This window comes from Clarias gariepinus, chromosome 17 (assembly GCF_024256425.1).
Source record: "Clarias gariepinus isolate MV-2021 ecotype Netherlands chromosome 17, CGAR_prim_01v2, whole genome shotgun sequence".
Lineage (NCBI taxonomy): Eukaryota > Metazoa > Chordata > Actinopteri > Siluriformes > Clariidae > Clarias > Clarias gariepinus.
The window spans coordinates 30,340,001-30,360,000 of NC_071116.1; the positions used below are offsets into that span (position 1 = coordinate 30,340,001).

Consider the following 20,000-nt stretch of genomic DNA (forward strand, 5'->3'; position numbering starts at 1 on the left):
ACTAATACACTCCTCCACTCATACACTCCTCCACTCCTCCACTCATACACTCCTCCACTCCTCCACTAATACACTCCTCCACTAATACACTCCCCCACTCCTCCACTAATACACTCCTCCACTAATACACTCCTCCACTAATACACTCCTCCACTAATACACTCCTTCACTAATACACTCCTCCACTCATACACTCCTCCACTAATACACTCCTCCACTAATACACTCCTCCACTCATACACTCCTTCACTAATACACTCCTCCACTCCTCCACTCATACACTCCTCCACTCATACACTCCTCCACTAATACACTCCTCCACTCCTCCACTCCTCCACTAATACACTCCTCCACTCCTCCACTCCTCCACTCCTTTACTAATACACTCCTCCACTCCTCCACTCCTCCACTCATACACTCCTCCACTCATACACTCCTCCACTAATACACTCCTCCACTCCTCCACTCCTTCACTAATACACTCCTCCACTCCTTCACTAATACACTCCTCCACTCCTCCACTAATACACTCCTCCACTCATACACTCCTCCACTCCTCCACTTATACACTCCTCCACTTATACACTCCTCCACTCCTCCACTAATACACTCCTCCACTCCTCCACTAATACACTCCTCCACTCCTCCACTCCTCCACTCCTCCACTAATACACTCCTCCACTAATACACTCCTACACTCCTCCACTCCTCCACTAATACACTCCTCCACTAATACACTCCTCCACTAATACACTCCTTCACTAATACACTCCTCCACTAATACACTAATACACTCCTCCACTAATACACTCATACACTCCTCCACTTATACACTCATACACTCCTCCACTAATACACTCCTCCACTAATACACTCCTCCACTAATACACTCCTCCACTCCTCCACTAATACACTCCTCCACTCATACACTCCTCCACTAATACACTCCTCCACTCATACACTCCTCCACTAATACACTCCTCCACTAATACACTCCTCCACTCCTCCACTAATACACTCCTCCACTCCTCCACTAATACACTCCTCCACTAATACACTCCTCCACTCCTCCACTCATACACTCCTCCACTAATACACTCCTCCACTCCTCCACTAATACACTCCTTCACTAATACACTCCTCCACTCCTCCACTAATACACTCCTCCACTAATACACTTCTCCACTCATACACTAATACACTCCTCCACTAATACACTCCACTAATACACTCCTCCACTAATACACTCCACTAATACACTCCTCCACTAATACACTCCTCCACTCCTCCACTAATACACTCCTCCACTAATACACTCCTCCACTCCTCCACTAATACACTCCTCCACTCCTCCACTAATACACTCCTCCACTAATACACTCCTCCACTCCTCCACTAATACACTCCTCCACTCCTCCACTAATACACTCCTCCACTCCTCCACTAATACACTCCTCCACTCCTCCACTCCTCCACTAATACACTCCTCCACTAATACACTTCTCCACTAATACACTCCTCCACTAATACACTCCTCCACACATACACTCCTCCACTAATACACTCCTCCACTAATACACTAATACACTCCTCCACTAATACACTCCACTCATACACTTCTCCACTCATACACTAATACACTCCTCCACTAATACACTCCACTAATACACTCCTCCACTAATACACTCCACTAATACACTCCTCCACTAATACACTCCTCCACTAATACACTCCTCCACTAATACACTCCTCCACACATACACTCCTCCACTAGTACACTCCTCCACTCATACACTCCTCCACTCATACACTCCCCCACTTATCCACTTATTATCTTTACTCGTCTGTTCTTCCACTCATCCACTCCACTCCTTGTCTTTCATCCACTTCGCTCCTCCATTCCACTAATCCACTCTTCCACTCCACACATTCTCTCTAGTCCCCTCATCCACTCCACTTATTTATTCTTCCACTCAATTCATCCACTCCACTCATTTACTTATGCTCATTCAACCACTTATCCACTCCACTCGTCCACCTCATGCCACTCCTCTTCACTCATCTCTGCTCCACAACACTCCACCCTACTCCATGGTACTACACACTCCACAATCCACTCTACTCCAGTTGACACTGACCCCCCCAATGCCACTCCACTGGTAGTTCGGTCTGCATGCTTGAGGGCCATGTTTTATTTTTCTATACAAACCACTCTGCTTTTTTTTCTTGGACTTGTCATCGGTCTGGCAGACTCTTTTGACGGCATGGCCGTTACTAAAGAATGCCAAATATTTTCTCATTCCCCAAACGGGGCATTTAACACCTCCTCAGAAGCAGCCGGGTCTGATGCAGTCGAGCCAAAGGCAGGAAGCCAGGCTTTTTGGTTTGACGTCGTCTGTAGCGCAAGAGAGAAGACATGAGGCCTGATCTGGAACGAATTAAAGAATCCAAGATGTTCTGGGCTTCGTATCAGGCTGATAGAAGTGTGGAGTGTGCTCCATGGACAGATCTAATCTCTATATGCGACCTGTTTTTAGATCAGAAGAAATGAGTGTAAAAGTAAAATCTAAAGTGCTTTTGTATTTAATCCTCACACTAAAGCATCTCAGGAGATTGCAGTTCCATGAACGATACCGCAGGTTAACTAAAGTGAGTTTATACGTGATCAGACGCTATAAAAGCTCTAATTTATCATCTCTGTCAAAACACAGAAACCACTGCAGCATAAATATCTCAGGAAAATTTATATACGTAAAAAAGATCTGCATCGCTTCCTCGGCTCATCCACCAAAAAGGAGCTTTTGTTTGAAACTGGAACAACACGGCCAAGAATGCAAAGCCAAACCACGCACGTCGTCTCCGCTCCTGCCAAGCTGTCTAAATAATGTACACACTGCGCTGATAATCCAATAAAAGATCTCGAAGCGGCCGCATGCAAGCGCGCACCCAGACGGGAAAGGCAAGACCTTGAAAATACACTCATTTATTTTTATCGGCAATGTGCAATCCAATCGTATGTGGGCACTTAATGTATTAGAACACACACACACACACACAGACAAGGACGCTGAATAGAAAATTAAATTTTAGTCCATTGCTGTCCTTCTGCATGTCTCTGATTTTGATGGAAGACGTCCAAAACACGTGAGGAGGGCTCTCAGGGACGAGCTCCGGGAAAAACCTTCATTTAGTTTCGATCACTTTCATTTCCCGTCGCGTCGCTCGCGCCACTCCACACTGTGAGCTCAAGGGGCGGGACTAAACTGTCAATCAAGACACAATGATCAAACCCAAAGGTGGACCAGCTCACCATAATGAAGCTCTAACAGATCTAACAGGTGTGAAACCCAGAAGCACATCAGAGGCATTTAAACTGCACGTGTTAATGGAAACTCGAGCAGCGTTCTCTCATCATAGCGTCCGGATCCGCCATGAGCGGAGAATCATCTGCACCATGCCCAGGACAGAGAGCTTACTGAAGACGAGTGAATGAGTTCTCCATCAGTGTGTGAGAGTGTTCTAGGAGAGTGTTTTATAAGAGTGTTCTATAAGAGTGTTCTATAAGGGATTTATTTTCCTTTTTTATCACCACTGATGGATACATATGAGCAAGTGCCCATGTAAATGAATTCTGTTTTCATACTTGATAAAAGTGACAAATAAAATCATGTAATTCACAGACGTTATAATGAAACGTGAGTTTAGCAATTAGTAACGTTTACCATTAACATTTTCCGTAATAAGCTTCTAATTAGGGACCAGAAGAAAGATAGAAAAGTTCATGAACGCAGAAACGATCTAGAGATTCCGGCTCTAATCAGAGAAACAGACACGCGGATCAAACCGTCTGCGCACCAGTCAGTGTGGATTACGGCAGAAAATTCTGAATAAATATCAGGAAATGAGTTTTTCACGGTTATGAAACAGAGTGAGTGTGAAGTGTGTGGCGTTTGAGGTATGTGTTAAAGTTTAAGAGACGGCGTTATTCAGCAGTCCGTACTGATTCACTGTCCTTTCTTCCTGCAGCGTCTCGCTTTAACTCATCTCCAAATAAGCCTACAGTGGAGCGCACAGGATGGGGGTGTAGTGGTGCAGGAGGGAGGTGTAGTGGTGCAGGATGGAGGTGTAGTGGTGCAGGATGGAGGTGTAGTGGTGCAGGATGGAGGTGTAGTGGTGCAGGATGGAGGTGTAGTGGTGCAGGATGGAGGTGTAGTGGTGTTGGATGGAGGTGTAGTGGTGCAGGAGGGAGGTGTAGTGGTGCAGGAGGGAGGTCCACTGTAGAGAGCATTGTAATGACCGATGGTGAGCAGACAGGAGAAGCATGAACAGATGAACAGGTGACAGTAAATAAAAAACATTAGTGGGAAACTAATTGATGGGTCATACAGGGACAAAGGGGGCCAGTGAATGTGAGGAGGTGAAGAGGGCTGGAGAGCCCAGAGTGAAAAAAGCACACAGAACACTGAGGAAGGTCTAGTTTCAGCAGGGGACTTAAACACTGTAAGGGAACCGGTCTCACTGGGGGGGTTAAATAACATGGGTGGGGCAGGGAGTGTGGAAGAATCAACATCAGTCTTGGAGAAAGATGAAGGCGCAATAGACGAAGACTTTGAAGAGGACAGGTCGTCTGATATATCAGACATTAGTGTGTCACGTTTTGAAGGGGATCAACAGCTATACACACTCGATGATATAAATGAATACTACGTAAAAAAACGTACAAAAAATCAATCAACGTCGAAGACCACTTTACAGGTGTTTAAAAATGTAAATTGATAAATGAATCTTCCTACAGGAGACACGTAGTGACCAAGCCTGAGACTGATGGGGCCATGTGGTGGGAAGGGACACTTTTCCTACGTCATGGCTCCAACGGCAGTGCTGGTGTGCCGAAGGAATAAAAATAGAAAGTTTTTACCTTTTTAAATGTGTACGCCCCTAACAATGGCTGCGAGAGAATCCAACATTTTAATAGAATAAAAAATACAATCCACGTGGGTCAGAGTTAATGATACAAAGATCACTGCAGTGAGACTGGACAGGTTCCATATCACCAAATCCCACAGAAATAACGTCCACAAAGCAACCATCTCCCCACTGGCTTCTCTGATCATCTGATTAGCATAGAGCTAATGATACCAAACACAAAAAGGCAGAGCTCATACGGGCGTTTTAATATAAAACTGTCACAGGATGAGATCTTTCATGAGAATTTTAAAGTTTTATGGAATTAATGGAAAGATAGCCATTTTTTAGCAGTTTGGTCTTTTGGTGGGAGGTGGGAAAAAATCTAATTAAACATTTCTGCAAAAACTACACTGAGCACACATCGGACGCTTTTAAAACCACTATAAAAGAACTCGAGGCAGAAATTATTTAAACAGAGAGCAGAGTGATCCGCAAGAACGACGCAGAATGGGCCGTCTCCTGGAGGGGAAAAGAAAAGCTCTGAGCTCCTTCCTCCATGAACAGGCCAAAACAGCCCTGATCAGACATTGCATCTCCTGCATCAAGAACATGGATGCTCCCAGTGCGTTCTTCTTTAATCTGTCCAGAAACATTAAACCTCAAAATCAGATGGTGTATGTGACACGAGCAGATGGAACAACAACTGACCCAAGTGAGATGAGGAGAGCGTCCACTGACCTCTACGCTCAGCTCTACAGTACAGAGAACCGTGATCCATCCTGCAGAGAGCAACTACTCAGGGAACTTCCAAAACTGTCCCTGGACCAAAGCACTGTGCTGGACGCAGAACTCCAGCTACAGGAATTAACTGTTGCTGTTCAGCAGCTCGAAACAGGAGGAATAGACGGGACTGCCGAGTGAATTTAATAATCATTTCTGGAATATAATAGGATCTGACCTCTATGAAGTTTTTAAATGTGCTTTTAACAGCGGGAAGCTACCGGTGAGCTGCACAAGGGCGGGTTTATCACTGATCCCAATAAAGGAGACTTGGGGCAACTGGAGACCTGCAGACCAGCGTCACTACTATGCAGTGACTACAAAATACTTTCAAAGTGCCTCACAAACTGACTGAAACAGTGCATGTAGTCCACAACAGTCAGACTCACTGCACACCTCACCGCACCATCACCGACATCTTTTTCTTATGAGAGAATTAATTGATTTATGTAAAACAAAACTGTATGAACCAGGTCTCTTATGATAGACCAAGAAAAAGCTTTTGATAGAGTTGACCATGAATTTTCCAGACACTTGAATCCTTTGGTGTAGGAAACAATTTTTTATGACGGATTAAACTTATATACTCTGGAGCTGCTTTTACACTTAAGATTGGAGGTGGTCTCAGCTGCCCTTCAAGATGATGTTCAACCTGGGCATCTACACAAGAGCTTCCTCAGCACGTGTGAACTGCGAAGAATGTGAGAGTTTTGGTAGGAAACCTTAAATTACAGGAGACATTAATCAGAGAAAGTTGGTGAACTTTTTTTGGACTGGCCAACACTGGACCAGAGCCTCAGTGCTATATCTACCTGTACATGAAGGGGGGGCGGGGCTTGATCGACCTGTCCTGCAGAACCATTAGACTGCAGGCTGCACGGAGGCTCCTCTATGGGGAGAGGACTGGCATGGACAGGCAAAGCCAAAGCCCGACTCCAACTGGTGGAAGGTCTGAACTATGAGACACACCTGTTCGTACAACACAGTTCTATCGGTCCGTACTTAAACCCTGGACATCAGTGAAAAAGACGAGCAGGGCTGATGCACAACTCCTACAAAGCACCGACGAGAAGCCACTATTTCACAACCGGCTCATAAACACCAGGATGCTGCTATCGCACGATGCTGAGAGAATGACGGCGTTGGTTAGAGACTAAAAGTTGAGTTCGCCTTCCTAAAGATGATCCACAGACTACCAGAGATTGACCAGATGTGGAGACAAGGGGACGTCTTATGCTCCACAGACAGGGGAGGTGTTAACTTTCAACTTTTAAAATAAGTGTGAGATCCTTTTTATCTCATTTTTTACCTGTATTTTATCTCTTTATGTGCTGGTTTTATAGACCATGTGTATTACTGTACCGACTCGTACCTGTTACACATTGCTCTAATACACCAGTTCAGTCCCGTACACACTCGACTGTTTTTAGACCCAACCTTTTCACTGATCTGTTTTACTTTGAAGTTTACCCCAAAGTCCCACTGCTAAGCTTTCTTTCCCTCTATTTGCTAAATGAATGTTTTAGTAGCATTTTTTGTAGTTTTTTTTATCTATCTATTTTTTTTATTTATTTATTTATTGATTGATTGATTGATTTTTCTCTTTTCTTATTTTTCTTAGTTTTTACTAAACCTCTTACCTTTTTTATTTATCTTATTGACTACTTTTGTCTTTTGAAAAAAAAAGCTAAAAGGTGGATACAAAAACTTTATAAAATGAAGAAACGTTAATAGTAATAAAAAAAAGTCTCTCTCTCTCTCTCTCTCTCTCCCTCCCTCTCTCCCTGTCTCCCCCTCTCTGTCTCTCTCAAGGCATCATTATTCATAAGAAAACCCAGGGTCACTAAAATAAACGAGAGACGCAGCCGAGGTATCTTCCTTCCTGAAGGATTCCGCGATGGTCTTACCAGACGCCGCGACTAATCAACGCTTCCTGGATCCAAGAACAGACACCCGTATGGCGTCTCCAGACCGAACAGCGAACTGTCCTGTAATTCAGGAGCTTTGTGTTGGCGCGAGCCGCTGCAGCGTCTCACCTGGACCTCGGCTCGTGTGTTTGAGCTCTCAGGAAAGCGGAACGTTTCTCATCCCAGGCATCAGTTGCTCGGTCCAAAGAATACAGGAATGTCAGAACTGACAGGAGCAGCAGTGTGTGTGTGTGTGTGTGTGTGTGTGTGTGTGCGGAGTCTCTGCAGCGAGACGTAATGAGCGCCGGGAGAATAATCCTTCAGCGCTTTACAGAGCACCGAACTCCACCAGACTGCATCCTTAATCATCCTTTATTTTACTGCCTTCAGATTAAATCATGTGACTTGTGTTTGTCTGGAGTTCAGGATTCTCGCTGTGTTTGTACTAATGAGTGACAGACTGACACGCGACCGCTCGCTCCCGACGCACTGAGGATAACTAGAGGAACTTCTCCCGAGAAACCAGTTGTCTGATGATGATTCCTGGTCCGATCTTATGGTGTGTGTGTGTGTGTGTGTGTGTGTGTGTGTGTGTGTGTGAGACGCTTTCTCACGTCCTCTGCTCAGTTAGGTCTTGTTAAAATGAGAGAATAACTACGAAAACGTGGTTTCATGTCATTCTGTGGTACACGAGCCCTCAGTGACGGAGTACAGAGCGATTATATTATTATATCATTTACACTCCGCGTTTAATAGTATGTGCACCCTGACCAGCACACCCATATGTACTGAACATCTAATCTCTTTCTAATTTCTCTCTGATCTGTGACGGCTGTACACTAAATGTTGGAGTGTGTGTAGGTGTGTGGATTTGTGTTTACACACACACACACACACACACACACTCTCTACAGGAGCTGATGTCGAGACGTCGAGGCTCCAGTTCATCCGGTTCGTCCCAGAGCCACAGGTTCCAGTGGGGTCGAGTCCCGGCTGGGTTTTGTGCAGGACACTTGCGTTCTTCCACCCAAACACACTCTTCACACACCTTCACACACACCACGTCTTCATGGCTTTGTGGATCTCGTCATGCTGGATAAGGGTCTGGTTAGTTCCTCTTAGTTCCGGTGTAGGGAAACTGTAAGGCCACGGAGTAATAGAGAGACGTTCTGTATGCCTCAGAGAGACACTCGGACAGGAAACGTTCAAAGGAGAAGGAGAAACCCAAAGCGGGGAAACGTGAGGACACCGGAGCCGGACAGACACAGAACACGCTACAGGTCAACCAAGGGTGTGGTTTGGTTGCCATGGTAACGTAAAGGAAATAGCTAAAGGACAGCCTGATGACAGCCTGCAGCGTCTGGCATCGCCACGGCGACCGTCTGTAAACTCTACAGTGACCACAAGCCTGGAGCTCGTGGCCACGCCCACTGGATGTGGACGGGCTAAATGACCACCTGAGTGATGAGCGAGAGACGCGGGGGAGCGCCGTGCACCGCCGTGGAGGTACTGTCTGATTAATCTGATTCTTCTCTTTCATGTCTTATATCCTGCAGAATAATCAGGTTAAAGGTCCGTCCCCGAGGAGACCATCATGATTAATCTCATTACATTTATTTAAACACAACAGATCGATTCCTGTGCACTAATCTTATTTCCATGCTTTTTCTCCTTATTAAAAAACAAATCTTCTTTAAAATCATATTAACTATGGAATGCCTCAAAATTCCATAAGTCAAAAACACTTTCAGTTTAAATAATCTTTTTCTCCAGCGTTAATGTTAAATATCACAAAAACAAACATGATGCCATTTATCATTGAATTCTCACACATCTGTGCCTGTCTTCTGATGCTCTAATCGTCAATAAAAATTCCTCATTTCAACCTAAAAATGTGATTTTTTTTTAGCACAGATGTTTTTTAAGATGTAGAGAGACTTAAATAAAACTCTGTGCATCTGCTGATTTTCAATCAAACTATAAAATCTTAAAAAACGTTCTCGTAAAACTTTTTAGGTCAGAAATCTGGTGACGGAAAATGTTCAGTGAGGCTTTACTGTGTGTGTGTGTGTGTGTGTGTGTGGGAGCCGCTAAATAGCACGACAAGCACGATGCACACGCCGTCTGCACTAAATAACTGACAATTACATGAAATATTTTGTGTATCAAATTTAGAGAGTTTGTTTGTTTGTGTCGGTGCAAATCTGGTGTTTCTGCAGCACTGCAGCTCCATCCTGTAGGACACACAGAACAAACACGCCAACCCCAAACACACCGCGTCGTCGAGCCACTTCCTGAAGCTGAGACGATTTCCAGACGACTCACTTTCTCACTTTTGCTAGAGTTCACCTGAGTGTAGACTGATACCTGAGGGTCATCACTACATTCTCTACAGTCCTGCCTAAAGAACCAGTTCTGTGTGTGTGTGTGTGTGTGTGTGTGTGTGTGTGTGTATGTGTGTGTGTGAGACCTCACTGACCTGGTGATGAGCACAGCGTTGTCGTGATGAGCGATACCGTTCTCGGGGATGCTGTTCCCGTCTCCCTGATGAGACAACAGCGATTTCTGCCACTTACAGAAACTGTCCAGAGATTTATCTGCGTGGTGGTTGATCTCCAGATTCGGCTGCAACACAAAGCAAAGAAACTGTTGATTAATTCTCCATAACAGCAGCGCTCCGAGACTTCGTCGTTGCTATAGTAATGGCTCGTTCACTGGGACGAGCACCGGCTGACCATTTCTGATATGCTGAAGATGAGTTATAAGAGGAATAAAACTCTTCGACACACATTGTTGGAGGAAAATAATCCCTTAATATAAGGAGACCAGGGTCTGATGTTCTCTCAGCCGTAGCCCGTGGAACGCCTGGTTCTCTCGTTAGACAGATCTAGATGCCGAGCAGGTCTGCAGTGCTCCTGAGGGACTCGAGCCAGCTTCTATCTGTCTGAAGAGCTTTCATCTTTCTCCACGGTGGCCCAGATGGTAAGACACTTCTGTCTGTCTGTCTGTCTGTCTGTCTCATCCAGACCCATCATATGAAAAACAGCCCTCTGGAGTCCCTGTGTTACTGAATATAGGCTCTGTTGAGACAGAACCTTCAAGTTCTTTATATATAGAGGAGACTAAATAAAGAATGAAGGATCAGTGGAGAAGACCATGCAGCAGCCTTGTAATTAGAGTTAAAGGCTCCATATGTAACTGTGTTATTACTGCTGTATGTAGACTCATACACACCGCTCAGTGCTGCAAGGAACTCACAGGCGGTGCAGAACTTCAGCACACCGAGCTGTACGCTCCAGAAGAATGGCTTCCTTAAAGGTTTCTTATGGTCCATAGTTCTATGTGAAAGCTTCGCTCCAATTCAAACTTACACCAACTTCACCGAACAGAGCTCTTCACAACCCCTGAGATTCACTGGAGATCCAATTTAACACCAGATCTGGACACGGTGGGATTTTCTGTCTCGTACTTGGTCCAATGTTTGACAGAGAAACTATTTGTTGAAGGATCCACACAGAACCTTTCCACAAATGGAGACCCAAATAACCCTCCAGCGTTTTGTTTCCTTCTTCAGAGTCCGAGAACCCCGTAATTATCTGACCAGAACTTTTAAAGGATGGACGAAGTATCGAGAACCTGTCAGAAGTTGTTAGGAGAAAGTGGTTCTTCAGTGAGTTGTTTAAGGGTTTACGTAGAATAATAGTTCTTCTGGAATCCATTTGATCATATCAGGTCCGCCTGTAAAATCTGTTCCACAAGAGGATCCTTAATGGTTCAAAGTAGTAACCCTTAATGAACCCTCTGTAAGTGTGTATGTACCAAAGATGAAGTGTTCTATCTAGAACCTGACAACACAGAGTTTTCCTAGCACGGTTTTTCGTTCAGCGTCTTGGCACTCCACACTCAGCAGTTCTTCACATGTTCTTTGAGGGTTCCTTACCTCTGTAAAAGATTCTGCTCAGAACCCTGTCTGATAGAGAAAGTCTTAATAAACTTGTAAGAAACACACAAAGCCCCGTATAACCCGTAAGAGCCTTTTTTATGTATAAACATATAATTTATATGGTTTGTAGAGATTAATAAATTGTAATAAAGTAAGGTAACGGTGTGAGAACCCTCACCTGGTCCTCGGTCAGGACGATCAGCCTGGTCACGATAATGTTCACAACGTTTCCTAGACTGGCATCACGGTAAAGTTTGGCAACCTGACCTCCAGAAAAGAAGAAAAGACACAAAGTCAGACAAAACGATTCCGCCGTCTCCAGGCGTTCCGTCCCAAGCCGGAGCACCGGGCTCTGATCGGACAGATCGGACTGGTCATGTGACCACGTGTAAAAACAGAAGCAGGATCAAACTTACAATATTCATGACGGACAGGATGTAGTGCTCGATGTCCTTGCGGCCGTGGTAGCCCACCATCATCTTGTCGGCCACCACCAGGGTCTCCACGAAGCGCTCGGAGCTGATGGAGCGCCGCTGACGCTGAGCACCGACAGAGGTGCGGTTACTCTGCGAGGGAGGCGGAGCCATGGGGGCGTGGCTGCTTTTCCCACATGGCGTCTGCTTCACGGTGAGGTCTGTGGGGTGGAGGGTGAATCCTTCACCTTAATTATTTAACATCTGACTCGAGAGAGTTTCATATTTAACCTCAGTGAGGTTTATTACAGCAAGTGTGTAAGTTTACACCTCATTTTTATAATAAAATAAACTATAACATACTTTACAAGTCAGATCAAAAGCAGGATATTGGCTGTAATTTCTGCATCTAAGCTGTATTTTAATGTTGCGTAGCGTCACACATTTCCACGTGTCCTGAACATCACACGTCTATCCTGAACAGGATCCTACTGAAAATCCATCGTTTGAAAATGAGAAGTTATCAGAATATGAATATAAACCTGCGCTAAGGTTAGAGCCGCTGTAATGGAACATCAATCAGCACCTCCTGACCAATCAGAACGCAGGATTCAGTGTGACATGTGATTATGATATGTTCATGTCTTTTTATTGCGTTTGAGAGAGAGTGAGTGTGTGTGTGTGTGTGTGTGTGTGTGTGTGTGTGAGAGAGAGAGAGAGAGAGAGAGTACATTCCTGCAGCCGGAGTGTTTATGACCCAGATGCTGGAGGAAAACTCATTAGATACGTCGTGTTGAGACTCGTCGACTTCCTCATGATGACAACCTTCACACTGACCTACAGCACTGCAGCACACATACCTAACACACACACACACACACACACACACACACTGGAGAATGTTCTAGAGAACCCGCTCTAATGGTGTTCTAATCCCTGAGGAGATCGTCTGACCTGAGCGCCCCCACACACACACACACACACACACACACCCACCCCCCGACCGTACCCCTGGAGCTTCACCCACCTGAAACGCCGCAGCTGAGCTCCTCGCTGCGCTCCTGCCGCAAGGGGACGGAGGATTTTTTATAAATAACGTGCGGATGTCCTCCGCCGGGGAACTGGCTGGAGTTTGTGGAGGACGCGTCCCTTAGGGGTTCGATTAGATACTGCTCTTCTTCTGTGGTGATGACGCCGTGCTTGTGGAGGAACAAAGGAGATGGAAAATGAAACCATGAAACAGAAGGTTAATTTCCTTTTACTGTGTTTGAAATACATCTAGACAGCAATCCCAAACACAAAATCCTCTGTGTGTGTGTGTGTGTGTGTCAGTGAGAGCAGATAAAAATACCAGACAGTCCAGGTTTTGAGGTTAGAGTTCAGGAAAAGCATGCACATTTGTATGTGATTTGTATGCTAATGTAAATTAAATGGAAAAAATCCCCTGAACTCCATAATAATGAGATAAATCACACCGAAACCACCAATTACACGAAGAACAACACCATAATTACTGGGACGCAAACCAAAGTACACAATCCTGTGCCCTTGACAACCCTCACCGCAGCACAGACTGTAGAAGAGCTCCAAAGACGTGTTTATAAAAAACACTGGCACGATGTCCAAGTCTGTAAAAGCCACAATGAAACCAATTAAAGAGCTTTCCAGCAAAATAATAAACTGCTGCACATGCAAACCAAATGCACTCTGTGTACGCCCCGAGCACAAACGCACAGAGGGGATGAGACGCTATTCACATCGCCAGGCATTAATTTTTAGTTGTTTTTATAAAACGACACACTGAGCTGATCTCTGTTTATAAAGCACGCGGCTGAAACACTGCGCTTGGCCTCGAGTTCAACATTAATCACGTTTCTGTAACATCACTGCAGCTGGCTGTCCTGAGATGCAGAGAGACAGAGAGAGAGACAAAGAGAGAGAGACAGCAGGAGAGAGAAAGACAGAGAGAGACAAAGAGGGAGAGACAGCACGAGAGAGAGAGAGAGACAGAGAGAGAGAGACAGAGAGAGAGAGAGAGAGACAAAGAGAGAGAGAGACAGCGAGAGAGACAGAGATAGCAAGAGAGAGAGAGGGACAGAGAGAGGGAGACAGACAGAGAGAGAGAGACAGAGAGAGACAGAGAGAGAGAGACAAAGAGACAGCGAGAGAGAGACAGTGAGAGAGACAGAGATAGCAAGAGAGAGAGAGGGACAGAGAGAGGGAGACAGACAGAGAGAGGGAGACAGACAGAGAGAGAGAGAGACAGCACGAGAGAGAGACAGAGAGAGACAGCGAGAGAGACAGAGATAGCAAGAGAGAGACAGAGAGACAGAGAGTGAGGGAGAAACAGCGAGAGAGAGAGAGAGAGAGAGAGACAGCACGAGAGAGAGAGAGAGAGAGAGACAAAGAGACAGTGAGAGAAACAGCGAGAGAGAAAGACAGCAAGAGAGACAGAAATAGCAAGAGAGAGAGAGGGACAGAGAGAGGGAGACAGACAGAGAGAGAGAGAGACAGTGAGAGAGACAGAGATAGCAAGAGAGAGAGAGGGACAGAGAGAGGGAGACAGACAGAGAGAGGGAGACAGACAGAGAGAGACAGCACGAGAGAGAGATAGAGAGAGACAGTGAGAGAGACAGAGATAGCAAGAGAGAGAGAGGGACAGAGAGAGGGAGACAGACAGAGAGAGAGAGAGACAGTGAGAGAGACAGAGATAGCAAGAGAGAGAGAGGGACAGAGAGAGGGAGACAGACAGAGAGAGGGAGACAGACAGAGAGAGACAGCACGAGAGAGAGACAGAGAGAGACAGTGAGAGAGACAGAGATAGCAAGAGAGAGAGAGAGACAGAGAGTGAGGGAGAGAGAGAGAGAGAGAGAGAGAGAGAGAGACGCTGGACTTTCTTAGACGTCCACATCTCAACATGTCTGTCACATGGACGAGCCCCAGGCTGTAAATCATTCATCAAGTTTTGTTTTGGACTCCAATGGTGCAGGTGGACAGAATATTTTAAAACTCAGAAGCAGGAGAGAAAGTAAAAGTTTATTGTGCTGTTATACCTATCTCTGTCTCTCTCTCTCTCTGTCTCTCTCTCTCTTTCTCTCTCTCCTTCTGTCTCTGGGATTTTTGGGATATTTGATCTGTATTTTTGTATTTTCTTTGTCAGATTTCTGAAGAGGAGCCGTCTGGGTCTCAGATGCGTCGGGCCCAGGAACACACCACCAGATCGGATACGGACGTTTTCAACCAGTAGTGAACAATTACGATACAAATATCATGATCACACAGGGTTATGACCACAAGCCGAAAAACAGCGGTGTTTAACTTATTTTAAATGATACTTTATTTAATTTAATGTCTATACTGCTTGGTTAATAAAACATTTTAAAAAGGAGGAAAAAAATCAAATATTTAACATTTAACAAGATAAGATTAAGTACAGAACATCAAAACATTTGCTTACAGTCAGTTTGTGATTATTTAAAAACAATTTAATCTAATTAGAAAAAATCAGCAACATCTCAATAATAAACCATATTGTGATGGAGTTTATCATGATACAGACATCGTATCGTCGTATCGTCGGCCCTAACGCTGCTTCACAGGAAATATTTTACGAGACTTTTAGACTTTTCTAAAATTTAAATACATTTATTATTGTTTATTAAAAACAAGCTTCATGTTTTAATGTAGTACTGATGTTAAAATTATTATATACGATGATTTTTTACAGAATTCGGCAAACGACAGAACCCCAGCGTAAAAACCACGAGTACGGAGAGGACGTCTATTCACTTGTGCATCTCAGAGGTTTTGTGTTTGTTCAGCACTTTAAGAAGAAAAAAGGTTTTCCACATTGCCACAGATCCATGCGGGTGCCACATGAGATACCAAAAAGAACTCCACATGGTGCTCCGGAGAGGCAAGGGGACAGGACTCAGGACTTTCTGCTGAAATTTTCCATCCTCTCTCTCTTTCTGTCTCACTGAAATAAAAGACAGAGCTCTCATGTCTCACGTCTCATGTCTTGAGTCACAAATCTCAGGTCTCATCCTGCTCTGTGTCCAGTCACACTCACATCATACAGCAGTACATTGTCTAATATATTACATCCTGTTCCAGGACAAGACGCAGATACCAAACACCTCAACACACCCCTGGAAAACACGAAGGAAAACATGGGGGTCACGTGTTTCCGATGCTAATGTTCAGTATTTGGAGTATTTAAGAGCCGTACTCATGAAAGGAATAAAACACGATCGGAGTGTAGTTAGAGGAAACTAATCACTGACGGCTTGTTATGACACAGCTATTCAGCACTAATTACAATGTGTGTATCTGGTTATATTTACATCAGCTGATGAGGAACGTTATAGCAGCTACAAACACTCGCCTCTCTTTTTCATCTCCCTCGCTCATTATGTCAGTGAAAGACCGTAACCAAGCGTGACCTCCCCCTCTGCTGAGGAACCTATGAAGAAGCATAAACGCTGTCGTAAAGCTGCTGTAACGTCATCGAGCGAGCGCAGATCCAAGCCCTCAGCTGCCAGGAGCGTCCTTTCTAAAGCGAGCCTGCTCCTGACGGAACGCAGCAGGAGACACAACGCAGCTGGCAGCTGCACACGGACCTGCAGGTGCAGAAAGGATCCGAGCCTGACGCACAGACGCGCAGCTATGCTAATATTTTGCTGTCACTCAGCAGTCGCTTTAACACAAAACAGATGCGGCGGATCGCAATGCACAGCGCAGCGCCGATAAGAGATCTGCAAAAAGGGGCGCTTAGGCCTCAGATCAGGTGCGTTTGGGCCCCTCTGTGTTTTACTGCCATTACGCATTTCAATGGTATCCTGCCTGGCACTCGTTCCCCCTCTCTCTCTCTCTTCCCTCTTTTCTTTTTTTACACTTCTCAGAATTCTCTCTTTTTCTCCTTTTCTCTCTCTCAGACCCATTTAAAGCATTTTCATCATTAATCTTGATGGCCCCGGCGCTGAGTCTGGATCCTAGCCTTGCGCTGGTCTCGAGTCCAAACACTGCGCTGTCCAGAAAGATGTTAGATAAACCAGAAAGCAATCACAGTGAACACAGTAAATAAAACATTTAAAAACAAGCTAAAACCGTTTAACATTGCGATAATTCCTGCAGCGCGCGCCGAGAACACCGAGCTAAGAAGGACACCTTATAATAAACACTACAGACAGCCAGATGTGGACCATAAGGGGTAAAAACTCTCCTCATTTGCCTCACCAAGCCCGTTACACACTCCTCAGGTATCTTTAAAGTCTTTACTCTGCGCTTACCGCCGTACATCTGACGTAGGCGTTCCGAGCGTCTGTACTCACCAGGCCGTCGCAGTTACTCAGTGCCACTCCTGTAGTGTCGTACTGATCCAGTAGGTATCCGACGTAATGGCAATCGTCCACCACGGCGTGGCGCGACTCCTGCCCCTCCCTGCCCCAGTACTCTACAGTGAAATGTCTGGACACCAGATTGGGGTTGAGCGTCAGGTTCAGGTGAAAGTGCTTGCCATAAGCTGACAGGTGGTAAAAGAGTCTGGTCTCCGCGACGTCCGGCCCGGTTTGGTCCAGCGCCCGTCTCCTGCGTCCGGCCCGGTGCTGTTTCACAGTGTAACTCATGTACTCGCCCTTATCGTTCAGCCGAACAGGCACCGTGAGCTGGTAGTCCTCCAGGTGGGACAGAAACTCCTCTTTTCATTTCGGCGAGGAGAGAGAAAGCACAGGGTGAGAGTCAACCACACGACAAATGGCGCACGATACAGATCACATTTGATGAACATTAGAACCTTACCTTGAGAACTGTAAGAAAGGCTCTGAGGATCAGCAGCGGCCAAAAGCAGGCTCAATATCCACGTCAGCGTCTTCCCCAAAATTTCCATAATTTAGAGAAGATCTGACATGGGGGAGGGGCTTTGGGGGCGGGGGGAGGGGGGGCTACACCAGGATTAAAACAGTTCAGTCAGCCCAGCACCATAACACATCCGATCTGATGATCATCTCCGACACTCTCGAACTCTGGTCCACAAAGACGTCCTCAGAAGTCTTTAGAAAGTCGCGGCCCCTGGGTCTGACTCGCATGTGCCTCCGAACGTGTGCCAGCCATGAGTGAGGCCAAATTACTTCAAGTAAGTCCAGAGCAGCAGATCTACAGCGGGAGGTTCTCGTCTGAGTCTGTCCATTTGTCTGCCTGGAAGAGAATCAGAAAAGAGGACATGCTTAAGCTCATGCACACTGGACTGCGATATCTGTCAGTGCATCTGGCACAGGGACGCTCCTGCACTCCGCTTCATGCTCTCGCTAACTCTGAGCTCATACGTGATGAGTGCAAGGCCAAACAGAGCTTCGATCCTCCACGCTGCCAGATTGGACCGTTTCCCTCGATGAGCCTTCGAGCAAAATAACCCTGGGGTTACAGTGGGAGGGGGTTGTTTCATCACGAACGACACTGGGAACCATCAGTACAATCTAGCAACCAAAGACGCTTATAGTCTCTGATCATCTATTTTCAGCTCTCGGCCGTTCTACACACTACGCTTGCTTGTTTTATTAAAACACTTAGAATCCCGGACTTAAGGCCAGAAGTTATGTCAGTGTTTATATGAGGAAAGTTCCTGGTAGTCAGAGTCGAAGCTAGAGTGGGTTCTCTGCGTGCAAGATTTAGATTTATCAAAGATTAATTAAAATTACCTACGTGCCATCTATGCCTTTGGATTTTTATGAGTAGAAACAGTCAAAATGTAGTGCATTACTAAGTAATATCATAAAAAAAGCAAGAGACAATTTAAAAAAATGGGTTTGAAACGAATCGCAAGTCATTGAGATGCACGTCTGATTTAGACAACTCTGAACTCTCACCACTGATTCCAAATCTAAAACTCTAACCAGTGCGCGGGTTTAGCAGACAGTACAGCAATGCTGCATGAAGTCATCAACCAGCTGACCGAGTCTCCACGTTGCAGCTTTATGGTATTTGAGCATTATTTAGTTTTTGGAGTGTAAGGACGCTTCAGTTGGTCGAGTCTGTCAGCTCCAGGCGACATTTGGTGTCATCAGTTTCAGTCCAGACGTGCTAATTATCTGGAGAGTTGACTCAGGAGTCTTAAAACAGCACAATCACCAGAGCTCTGCCTCCTGGACTGGAACTGATGACTCCTGGGCAGATTCTAGACAGAGGAACGCAAAACAACCCGTCTTCACCATGTTGTTAGCGAAAATAACCCCTAATATAGCATGCACGTCCTGATCGAGGTCACTGATTAGAGTGATTTTAACATTAAACAATGAAAAATGCACTGTTGTGGAAACAGCGTCTGGAGCTCAGGGTTACTTACGTCTTAAAATCCAGACCTATAAACGCTCTAGTAATGAGAATTATAGAAAAAGCACTGATTGGAGTTCTGTGTGGACATCGTCCAGCACGGTTGGAGAACGCTCCTGGTCTAAAGACACTGATTCACCAACTGAGCTAAACTTTAGAATTATTTGGCTCGATCTAACAAACTCTGTCACAAACAAAGACGGACAACAACGCGCATGTTTCTGTCAGCGTTTCACAAGCAACACTGTCTGCAGGAGAGCCTGGGGTATTGTGTGTGGATTCTGGGAAGTTCCTGGGCTGGAGGTCGTGAGGAGCGAGGTCAGTGACGAGCACCAGCGTGTGACCATAAACTTTTAGTGTTGCAGGACGACCGTAATAACCTTAAAAAGCCTCCATAAAGGAGAGATGCTATCACACCTGATGAATGCTGAAGATGAAAATCTAGTGAATTTATTTGCATAACCCTTTAATCAGCATGCAGTCACCCAGCAGTGGGCTCAGAATCACTTCATATGTAACCGTTCTGATTTACTGATTGACAAGTTTAAAAACATTTCCACTTAATTTCAGTTACGTGCAATAAAACTACATCTTCACAGGTGGTGAGTCGATTTAAACCAGAACAACATGGCAACCCGGTCACTAACTGCCCTGTCGCGAGCATTGGGCAGCGCAATTCCTGCCCCGGTGGGAGTTTGTTTGTTGCACGTCCTATTTTAACCA

At 45.4% G+C, this 20,000-nt stretch overlaps 1 protein-coding gene across 1 annotated transcript in view; it reads right to left on the reverse strand.

Annotated features, from left to right (window-relative positions):
- The window catches only part of adamts6 (ADAM metallopeptidase with thrombospondin type 1 motif, 6), a 63,731-nt gene extending 45,866 nt beyond the window's left edge, over positions 1-17,865 (reverse strand). Inside the window, exons 1-6 of the mRNA XM_053515516.1 lie at positions 17,751-17,865; positions 17,285-17,649; positions 12,979-13,150; positions 11,955-12,172; positions 11,717-11,800; positions 10,075-10,220 (exon numbers count right to left, since the gene is read on the reverse strand). Of these exons, the coding sequence (XP_053371491.1) occupies positions 10,075-10,220; positions 11,717-11,800; positions 11,955-12,172; positions 12,979-13,150; positions 17,285-17,649; positions 17,751-17,838 (1,073 nt within the window). The 5' untranslated portion in view covers positions 17,839-17,865. The remainder of the gene's footprint in view (positions 1-10,074; positions 10,221-11,716; positions 11,801-11,954; positions 12,173-12,978; positions 13,151-17,284; positions 17,650-17,750) is intronic.
- Between the last annotated feature and the right edge of the window lie 2,135 nt (positions 17,866-20,000).